General features: G+C 38.0%; 1 protein-coding gene across 5 annotated transcripts in view; it reads left to right on the top strand.

The window, feature by feature from the left end:
- The window catches only part of CARMIL1 (capping protein regulator and myosin 1 linker 1), a 318,108-nt gene that overhangs the window by 166,923 nt on the left and 133,959 nt on the right, over positions 1-17,226 (top strand). For all 5 annotated transcript variants that reach the window (XM_041771073.1, XM_041771071.1, XM_041771070.1 and 2 more), the window contains exon 12: positions 10,632-10,718. In XM_041771073.1, coding sequence (XP_041627007.1) covers positions 10,632-10,718 — 87 coding nt within the window. The remainder of the gene's footprint in view (positions 1-10,631; positions 10,719-17,226) is intronic.

Raw genomic sequence — 17,226 nt, 5'->3', positions numbered from 1 at the left:
ACATGAGGCCCTTTGTTTTCCATAATGAACCTCACGTGTGAGGTGTAGCTGGACTAGGTGGCTTGTCTCCTCAGACGCAATCTTTGTCAGACCCTTGTCTTTGGTTTAACCTTCTGTGGTGGTGCTTGCTTCATTCTGGTGCATTCTAATTAGATGCAGACATTTCTTCTCCACCTGCTTCCTTATCATCCCTCCTGCTCCTTCTCCCCCAGCCTCCCCAACCTCCTCAGACCTTGGACGTACTCAGTGAATATTACCTTTAAATTGAGTTTGACTTCATCTTAATTCTCTTCTGTAGCTTTTTACTTGCATTGAAAATCATGGCAAAGTTTATAGCAATTTCTTTTATATAAGAACATGGGCTCAAAGATGATGTTTCCAGGCTTTTGTTCTCTACATTCTTACCTTGAGGGCCTGATTTGATCTTTTCATACATAGTCCATTCATAGGAGCTAAAATCCCAGATTGTTCCAAGCATGTTTTCCTCAACATTGTTGTACATATTGACTTTCTGGTATGGTGTCTGCTCACATACACTTAATTTTTGACACTCATGAAAATGTGTTCTCAAGCTGAGATTTTCCTTGTTTAAGCCCTTTCTAGATTCATTCACTGATATATTTGCCAGTGTTCTTGGACAACTGCCAACACCCATATTTTCTACCTTCCCTCTTGGAGCTGTGCCTCCTGAACACAAATTCTGTATAGATTTTTTTTAAAAATTCAGGCTAAATATCTGAATATTATTGGTCATTTTCCTACTCGTGGATGGAAATTCCACAAGAAATCCCACGAAGTGTAAAATATTTATAAGAATTTCAATCTAGGCAAAATATTTCATGATTTTTGTTTCTGAGCTGTTCAGTGACAGGATTTTATGTTTGAAAACAATAGAAAGCATGGGGAAAGAATTTATAATTGAATCATATAGTATATAAAAGAGACCAAAAGAAACTCAAGGTAAAACACAAGACAGTTTAAAAGCAGCCCAGGATTCTGAGGAATTTCAACACCATACGGAATTAGATTTTGTACCTGAACCATCCACTCAGGGACTTATTTGGAAACTCAGAGAGCAAATTTGACTTCTTGCTTTGTGATATGAATGTTGATGAAGCAAATTCCTGTTAGTTAGTGTTCAGTTTCCTTGTCACACTTATGTACAAAGGACAGACAGCCTTCTGTTGTCAAGGGGCTTGTGGTGAAGGAGGGTGAAGTATGAATTAGTAAGCAGGAGTGTAGTGTGTAAGAGCTGGGCTTCATGTGCTAGGGCTCTTCTCTCTCTCTCGGAAGAGACACACAAGGCAGCAAACAGACCACACATGTGCACGAGCTCTTCTTATTCTGGGTACAGGGCCAGGACTGCACCCCAGCTTGCTCTCTGCCTTTTCTCCTGATGTGTTTTAAGATTGTAGGTCAAGACCCATTAGCAGGTCATGAAATCAATTTAATAGCTCATGACAAGCATTTAAAAAAGAAGAATACAGTGCCTGGGTGGCTCAGTCCATAAGCGTCTAGCCATGGTCTCAGCTTAGGTCTTGATCTCAATAGTGGTGAGTTCGAACTCTGGGTTAGGCTTCACACAGGGCATGGAGCCTACTTAAAAAAAAAAGAAGAAGAAATAGAACAGAATAGAAAATATTGAGGGCATCTGGGTGGCTTGGTTGATTAAGAGTCTGCCTTCAGCTCAGATCATGATCTCAGGGTCCTGGGATCGAGTTCTGGGTCAGGCTCCCTACTCAGTGGGGAGTCTGCTTCTCCTTCTCCCTCTACCCCTCCTCCCTGCTTATGCTCTCTCTCTAAGTGAAAAACTAAAATATTAAAAAAAAAGAATAGATGGCAGCCCTGGTGGCTTAGCGGTTTATTTATTTTTTTTTTTATTTTTATTTTTGGCTTAGCGGTTTAGCGCCTTCAGCCCGGGGCATGATCCTGGAGACCCAGGATCGAGTCCTATGTTGGGCTCCCTGCGTGGATCCTGCTTCTCCCTCTGCCTCTTTCTCTCTCTCTGTGCTTCTCATGAATGAATGAATGAATGAATGAATGAATGAATGAATGAATAAATAAAATAAAATAAAATAAAAAGTTAAAAAAAATGAAAGAATAGAAAACATCACAGTGCATTTGTTTGGGAAAATTTTGGTTTTACTTTTTTTTTTTTTTTTAAGATTTTATTTATTTATTCATGATAGACATAGGGGGAGAGAGAGGCAGAGACACAGGCAGAGGGAGAAGCAGGCTCCATGCAGGGAGCCTGATGTGGGACTTGATCCCAGAACTCCAGGATCGCGCCCTGGGCCAAAGGCAGGCACTAAACCGCTGAGCCACCCAGGGATCCCCGGTTTTACTTTTATAATATATGTGTATGCATTTATTTTTGTATGAGGTTCCTTCACTGTGACGTCAAATCTGTTTCTTTATTTGGGTCATGGTAGAAAAGGCTTATGAATGTCTGCTCCAGCTCAACTTCATCAACTTTCTGTGGTAGATCCTTAGGCTGACGTCGTGTCTGAATACCATGGTGTTCTCAGTCACTTCCTTAGAACTAATCCTTTGCATCTAACATCATGACTTTTTGCATAATAGTTGAGTCGTTTGGAGACTACAGATCTCTCTGCTCATTCCACATGCTTGACTTCAGTAATCATTACAAACTCCATGTTCTGTACTAACTGGTTGTCCTTCCCCAACCCCCCCCTCATTTTTATGGTCTTGTCAGGAATGTCTGTCCATTTCCTCCCCTCACTTTCTTCTAAATTGGATTATTTTGTTTAAAGATGATTTTGAATCCTGTCTCAGAATGTTTTTCTTTTGGAAATGTTGACCTGAAGTACCCAGATTTTTTTTTTCTTTCTGACCATCTGGTGGTTTGATCTGAATAAGACAAGAGAAACAGATTCTAGAACTAACTGCCACTGAACTGTTTTTGGTGCTTTTTATGTTTCATATCTAATCGTGTGTACACCTGTAAATTCTGGAGTCAAAATGCATGAGTTCTGGAGTGTGTAGGTGACTCAGTCGATTGTCTGCCTTCAGCTCATGTGTCCTGGGTCCTGAGATTGAGCCCTACGTGGGCTCCCTGCTCAGCAGGGGGTTTGCTTCTCTCTCCCTCACCCACTCCTCCTGCTTGTGCGCGTGCTCTCTCTCTCTGTCAAATAAACACATAAAATCTTTTTAAAAAACGCACCAGTCCGGTTCTGGGCTTTGCCACTTTCAAGCTAAATTTCCTTGGACAAGTTACCTAACTTCTATGTTTGTTTCCTCATCTTTATTATTATTTTTAAAAATTTAATTCTTGTATAGTTAACATACAGTGTTATATTAGTTTCAGGTGTGTAGTATAGTGCTTCAACAATTCTATATATTACTCAGGGCTCATTGAGCTACATGTACTCTAGTTTGTCTCTAAAATGACAATAGTACCTACCGTGTAAAGGTATTCTCAGGACTAAATGAGATAATATACAGAAGCAGATAATAATAGCCTGTCACATGCTATGCACTCGATGTTTGCTTTCACTGCTTCCTTTGATTTATAAAATAGGCTTGTGGAGTAAAATCATGCAAATTTTATTCTTTCCTTTTTATGAATGAGGAAACTGTGTTTACATGATTTGGACACAGCTTGCAGAGTTCTACCTGATGCCAGTTGTTGAGGCTCCTGTCTAGGACTTCCTGAATATCAGACTGCTAGTTGGTCTGTCAGGCTCTCATACCATGGTTGTGATTTTCTGCTTTGGCTGTCTAGATTTCCTTGGGAAGTAGGAGGAAAGAATGTTATGTGTGCTTTTTGAAAAACATTGGCTTATTCCATAGTATGTCAGTCAATTTTCCTAATCACCTTAATATTTTAAGATACCAGGGTTGTACGTGATAGCTATAAAACAGGAAGTACTTTTCTTCAGATGCAGGACTTTAGCCATATTTAATTGATACTTTTAAGGTGATACAAGGTAAAACAATATTTTAAAAACTGCCTACCTTTGGATCTTAGAGCATTCGAAAGTTCGGTGCCCAGACTCCATAATTCCACTGGTCTTTTTATTCCTATATTCCTAGCTCTTGAATCTTTTTTGTCCTCAACCTTATTTATTATTATTTTTTAAGATTTTATTTATTTATTCATGAGAGACACAGAGAGAAAGAGAGGCAGAGACACAGGCAGAGGGAGAAGCAGTCTCCATGCAGGGAGCCCGATGTGGGACTCCATCCCAGGACCCCAGGATCACACCCTGGGCCGAAGGCAGGCGCGCTCAACTGTTGCGCCACCCAGGCATCCCTCCTCATCCTTCATTTTGAAGTGGAAACGCCTAATTTTATTTTGTTTATTCATGTTTCATAGTGTTTCTGAACTTTCCAGGGAAGCCAGTGGAATTAGTAGAAATCTGAAGGTTTTAACTGTCACCTGTGTTCTGACATCCACAGTGTTCAAATCTATATGCTTTCTAACAGACAAAAAATGACGCCTCTTGCCTACCCATATTCTATTGCTAGAACTCCACGTGCAGAATTTTGTTAAGCTATTAATACTGATGCTTTAAGCTAACAAAGACTTCCATAAACCTTTTTTGCCTAGCACATGAATCATACTGATTCTAGAATATCCAAGTGTTAGTGGTATTATCATAGGCTTTTAAATCCATGCATGATTAATAGGTTAAATATGCAATGTCAAATTTAATTTCCTATCTTTGTAAGTTAATAACATCAGGTGGCACATGATAATACTAAACATTTTATAATTAATTTTTTTTATTAAGCATAAATATTTGGAAGTTGAGGAAGCCATAGTAGTTTTGTTTTGAAAGGAGAAACAAAAATGAAACCATTTTTCCATCTAGATTTGACACATACTTAAAAAAAAATCATAAGGAGGGTAATTCACTTAGTAAAGTCTCCAAATGAAAACTTCCAGTGATAAATTCTGTTTTAATTCACAGCTCTGAAAGCTATGTGTTGCTTTATTTTGGGAGCAGAATTAAATATTTTTGGCCAAAAGTTTAAAAGTCTCTTCTTTGGGATCCCTGGGTGGCGCAGCGGTTTGGCGCCTGCCTTTGGCCCAGGGCGCGATCCTGGAGACCTGGGATCGAATCCCGCATTGGGCTCCCGGTGCATGGAGCCTGCTTCTCCCTCTGCTTGTGTCTCTGCCTCTCTCTCTCTCTCTGTGTGACTATCATAAATTAAAAAAAAAAAAAAAAAAAAAAACAGACTAGTATTTTAAAAAAAAATGTCTCTTCTTTCCTTGTTTGTGGGGTAATGTTTTCTCAATGATGAGTTTGTTCTATGGCATCATTGAGTAAGTGGCTTCAGAAAGTACCAGGCAGGTTAATTTTTTTTTTCTTGAGATTTTTTGGCTGACAGCCACACTGAATTTATTATTCGTGTTGCCAAGCCCGTGTTTCTGAAGTCTGCCAGAAAGCAAGAGGATCCTTTGTGTAATAATCTGTTACCTTTTCTCAAAGATCAGCAAGTGTTGGATCACTGTAGTGTACGCTTGAAACCAATAGAATAATCCTTATCAATTTATAGTGCAATAAAAAGAATCAATTTAGTGCTTTTATTTTTAAAAAAAGTGGACAGTAGTGCCCTGCATTTATGCCTTTTATTGTGTTAGCACTTAGCAAGGGTGTTTCTTTAAAGAAGAAATGTAATATATTTATGACTTGCAGATGCCTAGGAAATTAAAACAAAATATTTTGTTAAGAAAGAAGCTAATAATGTAGTCGGAAATTTGATAAAAAATACTTGAAACAGACTGTCTTGTACTTATGTCTTTAGTCTACTTTTTATCCTGTTTACCTTTTTCCTGCATTTTTTTCTTTTAAACAAATTACCAAACATGACTTTATTCACCTTTAGTCTAATTCAGGAGCTTCACTTTTTATTACTTTTCATTATTTACCATGTGATCAATTTCTAGAGAAAAATAGTGCTGGACTGTTTAATCCTTTTTGTCTTCCTACCTTTTTTAAAGATAGCTGATGATTAAGGAACGAATACTGGGTGGTGTCACCAGTGACGTAAAATAATTGTTCCATTCCCGCCTTTCATCTGGTTCTAGGCATTTGTGGTGTTGTGTGGTATGTCTGACACAAAAGAAAGTAGTGAAATTTTAAAAATTGTCATTTTTCCAACAAAGCAGAACAACTCAGATCACCCTGAGCACAACAGATTTGAAGTTGAGTGGTAGGTTTTAACTTTGACTTAATGTATGTTCAGCATAATTTGAAGAAATGGAATATAGGCTTGGGGATTTTTTTTTTTTTTTAAACATTGTCACAGCATATGTTTTGCTAGGTAAAAAACTATGTAAAAGAATTGGTCATGAGTAGGCAGTGATAACTCATATCAAAATTTATAAGTGAGAATCTGGTATCCTTCCTGATTCCATACCTAATTTTTATTTATTTATTTGACTTTTCCAGAATTTCATGTAGTTTTCAACTCCTTTGGATAATACCAAGGAGTGTGATTGCTGGATCACATGTTAATGTATGTTAAGTTTTAAAAGAAATGACCAAACTGTCTTCCAAAGTGGCTGTGCCATTTTGCATTCCCACCAGCCAAGAATGAGAGCTCCTGTTGTTGCCCATCCTGGCCAGCATTTGACGTTGCCCCTGTTCTAGATTTTGGCCTTTCTCAGAGGTGGGTAGTGGTACCGCACTATTATTTTAATTGACATTTGCTTGAGGACATAAGGTGTGGAGCGTCTTTTCATATGCTTATTTGCCATCCTTGTATTTTCTTTGGTGAGGGTTCTGTTAAGGTCTTTGGCTCCTTTTCACTTGGCTTGTTTATTATTGTTGAATTAAGAGTTTTTTGTATATTTTGAGTATCAGTCCTTGCAAACATTTCCTTCCAGTCTGTGGCTTGCTTTCTTTTTCTCTTAACATTGCCTTTTCCAGAACAGAGCTTTTTAGGGCTGTTTTTTTTTTTTTTTAATAGATTTTATTTTTTATTAGAGAGAGAGAGAGATCACAAGCAGAGGGGAGGGGTAGAGGGAGAAGCAGGCTCCCTACAGAGCAGGGACCTGGGACTCCTCCCAGGTCCCTGGGATGGTGACCTGAGTGGAAGGCAGACACTTAAGTGACTGAGCCACCCAGGCACTCCAGAACTTTTTAATTTTAATGAAGTCCAGTTTATCAGTTATGTTTTTCGTGGATTATGCCTTTGGTGTTATATCTAAAAAGGCATCACCATACCCATGGCCATCTCCGTTTACTCCTCTGTTATCTCCCATGCCTAAGTTTTTTGAAGTAAAATTTTTCATCAAAGTATAATACACCTTCAGAAAAGTTCACAAATCCCAAGCTCACATCTTAATGAAGTTGTATAAAGTGAACCCTCTGCGTGAATCACTACCTACCAAGCTCAAAACAAAGAACACTACCAGAGCTTCTCAACTTCCCAGGGTTTTGCTCTAGTGATTTTCACCCTTGCCCTCTACCCCTCAGAAAATATAACTACTCTCCCGACATCTGTTATGATAGGTTTGCTTTATTTATACCTGAACCCTTGAACTTTGTAAGTAATAGCATTATATAGTATATACTCTTTTATATTTGGCAACTTTTGCTTTTCCCTGTGGAGAGGTTTTAATAATAGGTTTATTTTCTTAAATAGATAGATGACTATTGAGATTATCTATTTCTTCTTATGTACGTTTTGGTAAATTGTATTTTTTTTAGAAGGAATTTGTCCATTTCTTCTTAAATGATACATTTTTGACCTAAAGAAAAAATTTCAATACCCTTTAGTTATATTTACAGTGTCTGTAAGATTTCTACTGGTATTTTTTTCCATTTTTCTTTTTGATCATTTGATCCTTTTCTTTCTTTCTATTTTCTTTCTTTCCTTCTTTCTTTCTAACAGTCTTGCTGGGGTCTATTAATGTTTCTAGTTTTTTGAAGAACAGGATTTGTTAAATTTACTTATTTTGTTACTTTCTGTTTAATAGATTTCTTTCCTTTTCTTTATTATCCTTTTCCCCCTCCTATTTATGAGGATGAGTGGGATTAATTTACTGTTTTTCTTTCAAATATCTTGAGATGGATACTTAGATAATTAGTTTCTAGCTTTTTTGGGATTCACATAAGTATTTAGGACTATAGATGTCACTCTAAGCATGGCTCCAATTGTATCCCTAAAATGTTGATATCATAGTTTTTAAAAATTTAAATCAAAATATTTTTAAGATTTCCATTGTGATTTTTTTGGAAGGATCATTTGTTATTTGGAAATATATTGCTTAAGTTCTAATTATTTGGGGATTTTCTAATTCTCTTTTTGCAATAATTCCTGTGTTAATTGCACTTAGTAGTAGCAATCAGAGAATATGCTTTGTGTGATTTCACAGCAGTTAAGGAACATCCATGTATTTGTTGAGACTTACTTTTTGGCTCAGTATATTGTCACTTTTGGGAAATAAAGGCTCCATGTGTACTTGGAAGAAATGTTCTGCAATTATTAGGTACAGTTTTAACTATTTCAAACAGATTTTTTTATTGTGCTCTTGATATCATCTGTGTCTTTATAACTTTTTTTTAATCTCTTTTATCATCTACTGACAGAGATGTGTTTAAAAATCTCCCACTGTTGCGAGGTAGTACGAACATATATGCATGTATATGATAATCTATGTGTTTTCCTTTTGTTACCGTTAGATTTATTTTGTACGTTTTGAGACTATGTTATTAAGACCATACAAATTTAAAATTATTTCTTCTTCATTAATGAAATGTCTCACTTACTGAACTTGTCTTCTATTATTGCACATATACTAATTTTCTTTTGGTTAGTGTTTGCAGCATATATCTTTTTACATTCTTTTAGATTTACTTCTAAATACGTGTATCTATAAGTGTTCTTGAAAACACCTGATATTTTGTTTAGATAACCCATTTTTACTGGTTTTGAGTATCCTAGTACATTTGTTGGACCCTGGCTCACGGGTGCCAACGTGTCCCGGTGGACGCCCCAGAGACTCAGACCCCAGACAGGCAGATGCTATTAGCAAGAGGGTTTATTGGACGTTTGCGCAAACGGGCTCTCCGCCTCCGAAGAGGAAGAGAGCCCTGATTAGCAATTACAGGTATCTTTTAAAGGCAAAAGGGAAAAAAAAACCGCTTAAAGACAAAAGAACCTCGGGAGTTGCATAGCATTCAGGTTATTGATTTCACAGAGGGTCAACATGAACCTATTCAGGGACATTCCAATCAGGGTGTGGGGGGAAATGGTTTTCTTATTGTAAACAGAATGCTTTTAGTTGCTAAAATTTCAGGAAGACGCCTGGATGGGCTGCCTCTGGATTAGGGCTGGCCCTACTTACAAGGGGGGAGGTTTCTTCACATTTATTGTAATTATTGATTTATTTGTATAGCAATCTACTTTATGTCTGCCGTTTTTTCCTCATTTTTCTTTGATTTTTTTCCCTCTCCTTTTCTGTCTTTTAGATTAATTACATTTTTTAAATGACTCCTTTTTCCCTCTGTCCCTGCTAACTTGTTAGTTATACGTTCTTTCATAAGAATAACAATATGGATTAATGTATTCAAATCTCTAGAAATATTCACATTAAAAAAGACCTGTTTGACATCATTTAATGTAGCAATTTCCAAACTTATTTGGGAAATGGTATGAGGTAAAATAGGGACTCTCAGAGCACCCACTATCCTTGGGGAGACACCCATCTGGAGCCTTAGTGAAGCTGCATGATCTTTCTGGGTATTTCTACAGTAGTTATTTCTTGATAAACTTTGATAAAATGTGCAGAGAATGTGGGGTTATATAATAGGTCAACAACCATGGTAGTTCTGTATTAGTGCATAGAGCTTGAGAATTAGTCTAGGAAACCAAATGGTTAATATTGTTTTAGGAACCTTCACAGGAACATGCCCCGGGGAAGGTGATAACTCACATGTAATGGGAAATTGGTTGAAAGATTTGTAGGAAGAGCATACATTCATGTATTACTTATTCCTTCCAGTGAACAGACTACATTCATTGCAGTCCTTGAATAAGTAAGCTGATGTTCACAGTCTCCCAGTCTGGTCATTGAATTTAGACTATCTGATTTTTAATACTGATTTTTCAAGTTACAAAACCTACCTTTACGAGCTTAAAAACATTCTGATGCTTTGTCTGAGGTTGTTAGCCATAAGCTAATTAAGTATTAGGATCCATGTGCTAAAATTGAAGCTGTTATCTGAATAGTTAACATTATACCGTTTTCTTGATAATAATTAAGTAGCATGCATCTGCTCACCCAGAAGAGTGATCAACTCATTAAGACACAGGTTAAAAAGAAGCAATTATATCACTCTTCCTAGGAGTATTTGCATTTGAAATAGGACTATAGAGGAGAGGGTAACACTTTAGTCCAAAGAAAAACATCTCTAACAGTAAAGTTTTTATATTGTTATGCTTAATTAAACAATCTTTCTTTTCTCCTACCCTTTAGGTAGGACAGAAAAAAAGGGGAGGTGTGATGGTAATTGGGAATTAAGTCTGACATTAGAAAGAAAAAAATGTTCACTTAAATTAGAATCAAATTTAAGTTAATTTTCAGGCATTATAAGACAAATGCAATTCTGAGAACATGAACATTCTAAGAATCTTTTTTTTTCCTTTCTCAGGTGTGTCCTCTTTAAGTATTCAATTTGCCAAACTCCCAAAGGGATTAAAGCATTTAAATTTATCTAAAACCTCATTGTCACCTAAAGGTACAGTATGTGTTATTTACTTTATGTCTGAATATTTCTGTTACACCATTCTACCTTAAATAGTTAGAATTGTTACTCAGTTATGTATCTACATATGTATTACAATACTATGATAGTTATAAGATAAAGAAACTATGTAATTGGAATTCTGATTGTCTAAAGTGAAATGCTTTCAGAGCAGAGAATAATTTTGAAATACAATATTTCACTTTTGACTTTGAGTCAGGAAGTGCATACCTATATTTCCCCTGCCCCCACCCCCCTGCTGCCCCCATCACACACACTGTCAGATCCATGGTCTCCTACACAAAAGACTGGTAAGCCTAACTGCCCAGCCACACTATAGCTCTACGCATCTATCCTGCTCTGGAAATTGCCTTTCCTTCCCCTGAGTCTTTTCTGACTACCCCCTCTCGTGTATCTGATTGTTCAGCACATCCTGTCCATTCTATCATTATGTTTTCATATCAGCACCCCTGTAATACTTGAAATATCCCCATGCACATTGTGCCTTTGTATGTGTTTTGTATCTTGGAAAGTCTTTAATCCTGTGAGATGAAACCTCCTTCTGCCCTTCCTTCGTGTTTCTCTTTCCTAAATGACTCCTTGATTCCTCACACCAAACACTTCCCTTCTGTTGCTTCTGGTCACCAGATGTGTGGAGGTTTTTCCTCACACCAAACAGTTCTCTGCGATACCAGCTAGGTGTCCCACAATTTAACTCAATTCTGATCCTGTCTACCCAGAGACAGCATCAGATCCCACAGGTTCAGGGCTGAGTCCCACAAGACTGCTCCCAAACTGCCTTTAGATGCCAGTTATAAGCCCAGGTTATTGGAGGTTCCAAAGACCTTGCCTTGGGTTTGATTAATTTGCTAGATTGGCTCACAGAACTCAGGGAAACACTTACTTATGTTTGCTAGTTTATTTATTTATTTTTAAAGATTTTATTTATTTATTTGAGAGGGAGGGAGTATGAGGCAGGGGGAAGGGCAAAAGAGAGGGTGACAAGCAGACCCCCCCTTGCTGCATGGGGAGCCTGACACAGGGCTTGATTTTAGGACCCTGAGATCATGACCTGAGTGGAAGGCAGATGCTTAACTGACTGAGCCACCCAGGCACCTCTGTTTGCTAGTTTATTAAAGGATATGATAGGGCAGCCCTGGTGGCGCAGCGATTTAGCGCCGCCTGCAGCCCAGGGCATGATCCTGGAGACCCAGGATCGAGTCCCACGTGGGTAGGGCTCTCTGCATGGTGCCTGCTTCTCCCTCTGCCTGTGTCTCTGCCTCTCTCTCTCTCTCTCTCTGTCTCTATGAATAAATAAATTTAAAAAAAATCTTTAAAAAAATTAAAAAAAATAAAGGATATGATAAAGGACATAAATGAACAAGCAGGTGAAGAGATAAGACAAGGTGTGGGAGAGTCTTGAGCCCAGGAGCAGCTGTCCTTGTAGAGCTGGAGTGTGTCACCTTCCTGGTGTGGATGTGTTTGTCACCTGGAAACTCCCTGTAGGATTTTGGGATTTTATGGAATCTTCCTCACTTAGGCGTCATCCATTATTAACTCAGTCTCCAGCCCTTCTCCTTTTCCTGGAGGCTAGGGGTACAGAGGGAGCTGAAAATTTCAAGTTTCTAATTGTGGCTTGGTTTGTCTGCTGATCAGCGCCATCCAGGAGCCCATGCAGAGTCACCTCAGTAGAACAAGAGATGTCCCCAGTGCCATTATGACTTAGGAAATTACAAGGGTTTAGGGGACTCTGTACCAGGAATAGGGCCTCCAGCAGAGACCACTATATATATTTTCTATGATTGCACACCTCTCCTTATATTCTTGAGAGCTTCGGTTTATTTTATAAAACACTTATCTGTAATCGTCTCTTCTGAGACACCTTCCCTATTCCTAAGACCTCAGTAGAATCAACCATTCTTTCCTCTATGTTACTTTTAGAGCAGATTATTGATCACATTATTACTTATAGATCTAACATTCCTGTACAAATACTGTGTTTCCATCCTAGAGGGGGGCTGTCCTTGCCTCCTGACCTCCATCTCTGCAGCCCCTGGCACAGCACCCAGATCACTGTCATGTTTAAGGGCTATATATATATATATATATATATATATATATATATATAGCCTGAGTGTCAGCTCTCAAGCAGATTGCCTGGGTTTTTTTTACTTAATATGAACATGCCTTCACAGGGTCTTGGTTTCTCACTTAGGCCATTTATAATATGGAATTAAGTCAGACACTTAGACACTTGGGGTACCTGGTGGCTCCGTTGATTAAGCACCTGACTCTTGGTCATGGGATCCAGCCCCACATCAGCCTTCCACAGATCTTAAAGCTAAGTCTAGTCTGGTGATGTTACCCTCTACTCCAGCAAATCAGTTTGATAAAAACCTTTTTTTTTTTAAATATATTTTTTAAATTTTAATTTATTTATGATAGTCACAGAGAGAGAGAGAGAGAGAGAGAGAGAGAGAGAGAGAGGCAGAGACATAGGCAGAGGGAGAAGCAGGCTCCATGCACCGGGAGCCCGACGTGGGACTCGATCCCGGGTCTCCAGGATCGCGCCCTGGGCCAAAGGCAGGCGCCAAACCGCTGCGCCACCCAGGGATCCCCGATAAAAACCTTTTTATGATGATTATCAAAGCATTATACATTTATGATAAAGATTTAGAAGATACTGAAAAGCATAAATAAGAAAGCTAAATTCCTTGTAGTGCCAGCACCAAACCATATGAGACTGCCACTGCTGACAGCCTAGCACCCACCCTTCCACGTGGTTTCTGCCTGTATGTAGTTTATCTACATGCCAACATACAGACACATGTGTATACGGTATTACAGTATGTGTGCCATTTCATAAACTTTTCTCCCCACGTGGTATATATTGTGATCCTTTATGACTGCAAACACTTTCAGTGGCTGCATGCTGTTCCAGTGTGTGGAAGACATCCTATAATTTACTTAAATGATCTGTTATTATATTTTTGCATGGTTTCTAATTCTTTAATCATGCAAACAATGCTAACATGACTTCTGTATGTAATTAATAGTCATTTGTTACTTATTTAGTATAAATTTCTCTAGAATTGCTAAATCAAAAAAGCTTTTAAAAAATGCTTTCTTTTGTTATTTATTGTCAAGTTGTCCTCCAGGTTATTTGTACGAATCTCTGTGCTCCCACCACCATTGAATGTTATTCTTCTTTTTCATTGTTTATCAAGCATATAAGCAAAAGCATTCTGATTTTTAAAAATTTATTTATTTGAGAGAGAGAGCAAGTGTACATGAGTGGGAGAAAGGGCAGAAGGAAAGAATCTTTAAGCAGACTCCCTGCTCAGCAGGGAGCCAATGTGAAGCTCCTGATCTCACAGGTCGTAAGATCATGACCTGAGCTGAAACCAAGAGTCAGACACTTAGCTGACTGAGCCCCCAGGCATCTCAAAGTGTTCTGATATTTTAGTTTCTTTGCTTACTGCTTAGGTGAATTCTCTACCCTCACCCCCATCCCTACAACACCCTCCATTTCTTAGTCATTTGTCTTTCTTTTGGTGGAAGTTGGTAGTTTCCATCCTTTGTTATCTATTTGCCATGTTAATCTTCTTTCTTGATTTATATATATTCCCTACATATTAAAAGTGTTAATTATTTATCATGTGCTCTATAGATATAACTTTAAAAAATTTATTTTTTTGTTGAAATATAATTGACATACAACATTGTGTTAATTTCAGGTATATAATGTAATGATTTGATATCTATGTATTGTGAAATGATCACCACAATAGGGCCATCTGGTACCACCTTTATCCAGCTGTAAACACTCCAATAATAAATACAAAAAATGGTTAAAATCACTGGACAGCCAGAATGGAGAATGGTGTGTAACTCTGTTTAGTTTAGGTTGTAAGAGCTCTGATTTTTTCCATCCTATATTTTTGTAATTTCCTGCTATTAGTGTGCCTGTTAACATAGGCCTCATGTGGCTGTGGCCTCAAGAGGTAGAGGAGGAAGTCTTTCATTTTGTTTTAGTAGCATGAAGCTGAGCCGAGAATATAATTCTCTCCTGATTCTGTTCAGATGTGTTGATTCTGTCAACACACATTACAGTTTCTTTTACACTGTGATGAGAACTTTTAAGATCTACTCTTAGCAGCTTTCAGATACACAATACAGTATTAACTGTAATCACTGTGCTATGTGGTCTCTTTTTTTTAAGATAGAGGTGTTTAAAAAAACAAACTTGAATTTATATGTTTAATTTATTTGTTCATTACTGTGAAACAAATAGAGGGATATGGTGATCATTTAACTTCCCAAGGACAAGTGTGGGGTTGGGGTACCTCCATGCCACCACTCACTATGTCTCTATCCTCCAATGTCATGAGGGTGGGAGGTTCACCAGGCAGAACAGAGTTCCTCAAACCCACATTGCCCATGCCCTTCACAAATAAAGGTCACTACACCACATTTATCTCTTCTCTGCTATAAAGTATGTGTACATTAAAATATGTGTTTTGAGAATTAATATTGTTTAATGATATTCTGACCAAAGAATTTTAAGCTGCCCTTAAAAAAGATGTATGTCTTGAAATGTAGGTTGGTTTTTTTATATATAAAAAAGATTTTTTTTAAAGGATTTCACTATTCTTGTAGATTTTCCTCTAATTTTTAAAAGGTTTGAAGATTCACAGTAGCTCAGATTACATTGCAGTCTTTTGCTGAATTTGACATTTGTATTTTAGTCCTATGAAAACATTTATATTCATGGCTCCGTAATTCAAGTCAGATTTTTTTTTTTCAATTTACCCATAACATCCCCAATGTCTCCAAATACCTTTTATCTTCCTCAGATATTAGCTAAATGATAGTTTTCTGGGTTTCTAGTAAATGTCCTGCTGGTTGCCAGATTATGTCAGTGCAGGGCTATCTGGTACCACCTTTATCCAGCTGTAAACACTCCAGTAATAAATAGGAAAAATAGTCAAAATCACTGGACAGCCAGAATGGAGAATGGCGTGTAACTCTGTGTTTAGTTTGGGTTGTAAGAGCCCTGATTTTTTCCATCCTATATTTTTGTAATTTTCTGCTGTTAGTGTGCCTTTAAACATAAGCCTCACGTGGATGTGGCCTCAAGAGGTGGGGGAGGAAGTCTTTCATTTTGTTTTAGTAGCATGAAGCTGAGCTGAGAATATAATTCTCTTCTGATTCTGTTCAGATGTTGGCCAACTGCCAAGTGCCCACACTTGTAAAGAAGCATTTTCCTGTCAAGACTAATTTGACCTTCTAATTTCAGAATTTATCTATTGAGTTTTGTTATACTTCCCTAAGGAAGTGATTTTACAAATGATTTTCTTGATGAAAATTCGCCATGTTTTGGACTCAATTATTCCATTACCAAATATACCAGTACTACTACTAACAGTATACACTGGTGATTTAGACAATCATAGATGTTACCTTCAGAAATTAGCCTTCTATAGGCCATTGCAAGTTCCTTTTATCCAGCCTAATTAATCAAATCTCCACCTCCTTCATTGCTGAGCTCTTGTTTCTTACCTGATAGAACTGACCTCACTGGATTATGATTATTTGACTGTGTCTCTCACTTGAGGGTATATAGTGTCTGCTGGGTCACCAAAGCCCATGCCTAGCGGACAGTAGGTCTTAGATAAACTTCTGTTGCAGTGAATAAATATTCCCTGGGGAATGCTGATTTTTCATGCTGGAATTTATTTAGTTTCCTTCTCGATGGTCTTTGAACGTTTTGAGGGCAACGGATGGGTCTGACTTACATATATTTCCCAATCCCCAGCAATTTATAAACAGTTTATGAGCGCTTAATAAATGTTGAATTGATAGCCAACAAATTCTTCTTGGTACTTAACTATTTTTCACTCTACACTTCTGTCTCCTCTCTGTACATACCCAGAAGCACACTCGTGCCTGATAAATGGCTCAGTAGTCTTTATCAGACACAGAGTGCAGTCATGTCTTGTGACCCCCCAAAACTGGCGATAAGATAATAATCCTTTCATCAGTGCCATGCACCAAACATTCTAAACTTAGAGCAGAGACCTGCTCCAGTGTGGGGCTGTACCTGGCACCCTCTGCTTTTTTCTTGGAGCGACTCACTAGATCCTGCTATTGTGACCAATTCTGGCTCCTATTGGCAGGCCCTACTGCTCACCCTCCCCACCCCCGTCCCTTATCCTGAGGAAGGCTCTGTGTGAGTGTGGATGAAAACCGCATTCACTGTCTCCTCAGAGGGTGCTTAAGATAGGCTGGGATTTTCAAGAAGAATTTTACTGAAAAAAAAAAATTTATAAATGTATATCCAGTTTAGAAATAGCTATATTTCCAAAATATACAAATTGAAACTGTGAACTGTAGAAACAGGAAGAGCTGTGCTATGTCCCATATCCCTGTTACTCTAAGAGTGAGCATCAGTGCTACTGTGTATATTGGCATCTTCGAATCCCAGTGAGCCACCAGACTC

This window comes from Vulpes lagopus, chromosome 10 (genome assembly GCF_018345385.1).
Source record: "Vulpes lagopus strain Blue_001 chromosome 10, ASM1834538v1, whole genome shotgun sequence".
Taxonomy (NCBI): Eukaryota; Metazoa; Chordata; class Mammalia; order Carnivora; family Canidae; genus Vulpes; species Vulpes lagopus.
Note: the sequence above shows the minus strand (reverse complement) of the source record. Positions and strands in the feature narration are given on the sequence as shown.